At 61.3% G+C, this 2,330-nt stretch overlaps 1 protein-coding gene across 1 annotated transcript in view; it reads right to left on the bottom strand.

Moving 5' to 3' along the window:
• PSTPIP2 (proline-serine-threonine phosphatase interacting protein 2) overlaps positions 1-2,086 on the bottom strand; it is a 66,808-nt gene extending 64,722 nt beyond the window's left edge. Inside the window, exon 1 of the mRNA XM_025886366.2 lies at positions 1,897-2,086. Coding sequence (XP_025742151.1) covers positions 1,897-1,929 — 33 coding nt within the window. The 5' untranslated portion in view covers positions 1,930-2,086. The remainder of the gene's footprint in view (positions 1-1,896) is intronic.
• Positions 2,087-2,330: the final 244 nt, after the last annotated feature.

Below are 2,330 nucleotides of genomic sequence, written 5' to 3'. Positions count from 1 at the left end.
TAACGCATCTAGAACGGCGTTAGTTGGGGCACCTGGGTGGCTCAGTCGCTTGATTAAGCATCTGACTCTTGATTTCGGCTCAGGTCATGACCTCAGGGTCGTGATCTCAGGGTCTTGAGACTGAACCCCCCCAATCGGCTCCCAGCTCAGCGTGGAGTCTGCATGAGATTCTTTCCCTCTTCCCCTCCTCAAGGGAGCACTCTCTCTCTTTCTTTCTCTCTCTCTCAAATCTTTTTTTTTTTTTTTTAAGATTTTATTTATTTGTCAGGGAGAGAGAGAGTACAAGCAGGGGGAGCGGCAGACAGAGGGAGAAGCAGGCTCCTGCTGAGCAGGGAGCCCGATGTGGGACTCGATCCCAGGACCCTGGGATCATGACCTGAGCTGAAGGCAGACACTTAACCGATTGAGCCACCAGGCGTCCCTAAAAAATAAATCATAAAAAAAAAGGACGGTGTTAGTCACAGACTGTGCACAGTAATGTCAGCTGTTAGAGTTTCTATTATTTGACATAAAGTGTTACAGGAAATTAGAGATGAAAGATACCTTTGCAAAATCTCTCTCAGGATCTCGGATACCTTCTGAAAGTATAAGTCCAGAGGGGAAAAACAGTATAAACAGAAAGTTCTCTCCCCGCTGACCTTCACCTCTAACTGGGAACCCAGACCTCCTTTCTGCCCATGGCCCTACCCACTCCTGCAAGCAGGGGTCAGTGGCTGGGAGCTCTCTCAGGACTGAGGCTGCCACTCTCACCCTGTCTTGGGCCCTTCAGCTTTACATACCCACTTACTCAGTCAACAACTCTTAGCGGAGCACACATCTCCACCAGCTTGTTGGGGGGCAGTAGCCCTGAAGGCCCCAGGGTGCCTGCCCCAAGGTGCTCGTGTGCTCACAGTCCTCCAGTTCAAAACCATAAACTCACAAACGCTATGAAGGAACAGAATGAGTGACACATGAGCAAGCAATAGGGCCTCTTGGGCAGGAAAGGCTTCCCTGAAGAGGTGACATTTGAGCTGAGATCTGAAAACCGGGTGTCACCCTGTGAGGCAGGGGGAAGGCCGGTCTGTCTGCCCTAATTTTGCCCACCATGACAATGCCTGCAGTGGACCTACAGGTGGGCAGAGCCCCAGGGGAAGCTCAAAAACTTCAGGAAACAGGGCCTCCCAAGGCAGGATCTAAACCGGGTCGGTGAGGCCTCAGCGCCAGGCTTCTCCTCCCAGCACCCCACGACGGGGCGAGGGCTGTGCCAGGCAGCTGTGAAGCCAAATGCAAGCCAGCAGGGTCCCAGGTAAGAGACTCTGAGATGTGCTGACTTCTCCTGCCGTGACGGGATGAGGCCGGTTCCTCCGAATGAGGGGTTACAACCCTTGAGGGGCACCTGCGGAGAGACAGGCCTGGGGGAAGAGGACCGGACGGAGGGAGCGGGGCAGGCGGACCCTGGAGGCCGCCAGCATCCCTGCGCCGGGGCAAAGACCTGGGGAGAGGGCTCCAGAAACAGGCGAAGCTCCTTCGGGAAAGCCCTCTAGGGTCTGCCGGGGAAAGGCGGGCGCTAACGGGGCTTTGACAGACCGTCCGTGTCCGCGGACCCGGAGGACACGGTCCCCGGGTGGTGGTAAGGATGGGGGGGTGCCTGCCGCTGTCAGCCGGCGAGGCTCACCCAGGTCCGCCAGATCCGCGCCTGGCGCAGCCTCGGGGGCACCGGAGCCTCCCCCCGGACTGGCCGCTCCTCGCCTGGGTCTCGGGATGCTGGGCGGGGAGATGCGGGCCGCACGCCGCTGGGGCCCGGGGGCAGGGGGCCCGGGGACCCGACCCCGGGGACTCGCGGGCGCGCGGCGGGCTGGGGGCCGGGCAGAGAGGGCACACGGCCGCGGGACCGGGCCCCGAGCGGCGCCGACTTACCCAGAAGTTCGCCTTGAACAGTGCGCCCGTCATGGCCGGCGCGCGTCGCTGGGGGCCGAGCGGAGCGGAGTGGCTGGCTGGCGCCGGGTGACCGAACTGTGGCAGCCCGCGGTCCCGCAGTCGGACTGGGGAGTCGCCCCGCCGCGGGGAGGCCGCGCGGAGTCCTAAACCACGCCCGATAGCGCCCGCCCCGGGCGCACGGCTCCTCCCCGGCCGCCACTCCTGAGTCCAGCGCCGACGCCCACGCCCACGGACAGCCCCGCGACCTCTGTGACCCTGGAATTGCCCCCTCGTTCAGGAAGCCTTCAAGGATTGCAAGGAACTGGTCCTGCCGCCTTCCCGAATTTGACTCCCTTCCTGACTACGTGCTCCCTCCTCCCCCGACCAATTCCTCGCGGAGAAATCCAGGCTTGGCGGGGTGGTGGATGGAGCCC

This window comes from Callorhinus ursinus, unplaced genomic scaffold (genome assembly GCF_003265705.2).
Source record: "Callorhinus ursinus isolate GAN/ISIS: 27379988/994484 unplaced genomic scaffold, GSC_fseal_2.0 scaffold11, whole genome shotgun sequence".
Lineage (NCBI taxonomy): Eukaryota > Metazoa > Chordata > Mammalia > Carnivora > Otariidae > Callorhinus > Callorhinus ursinus.
Note: the sequence above shows the minus strand (reverse complement) of the source record. Positions and strands in the feature narration are given on the sequence as shown.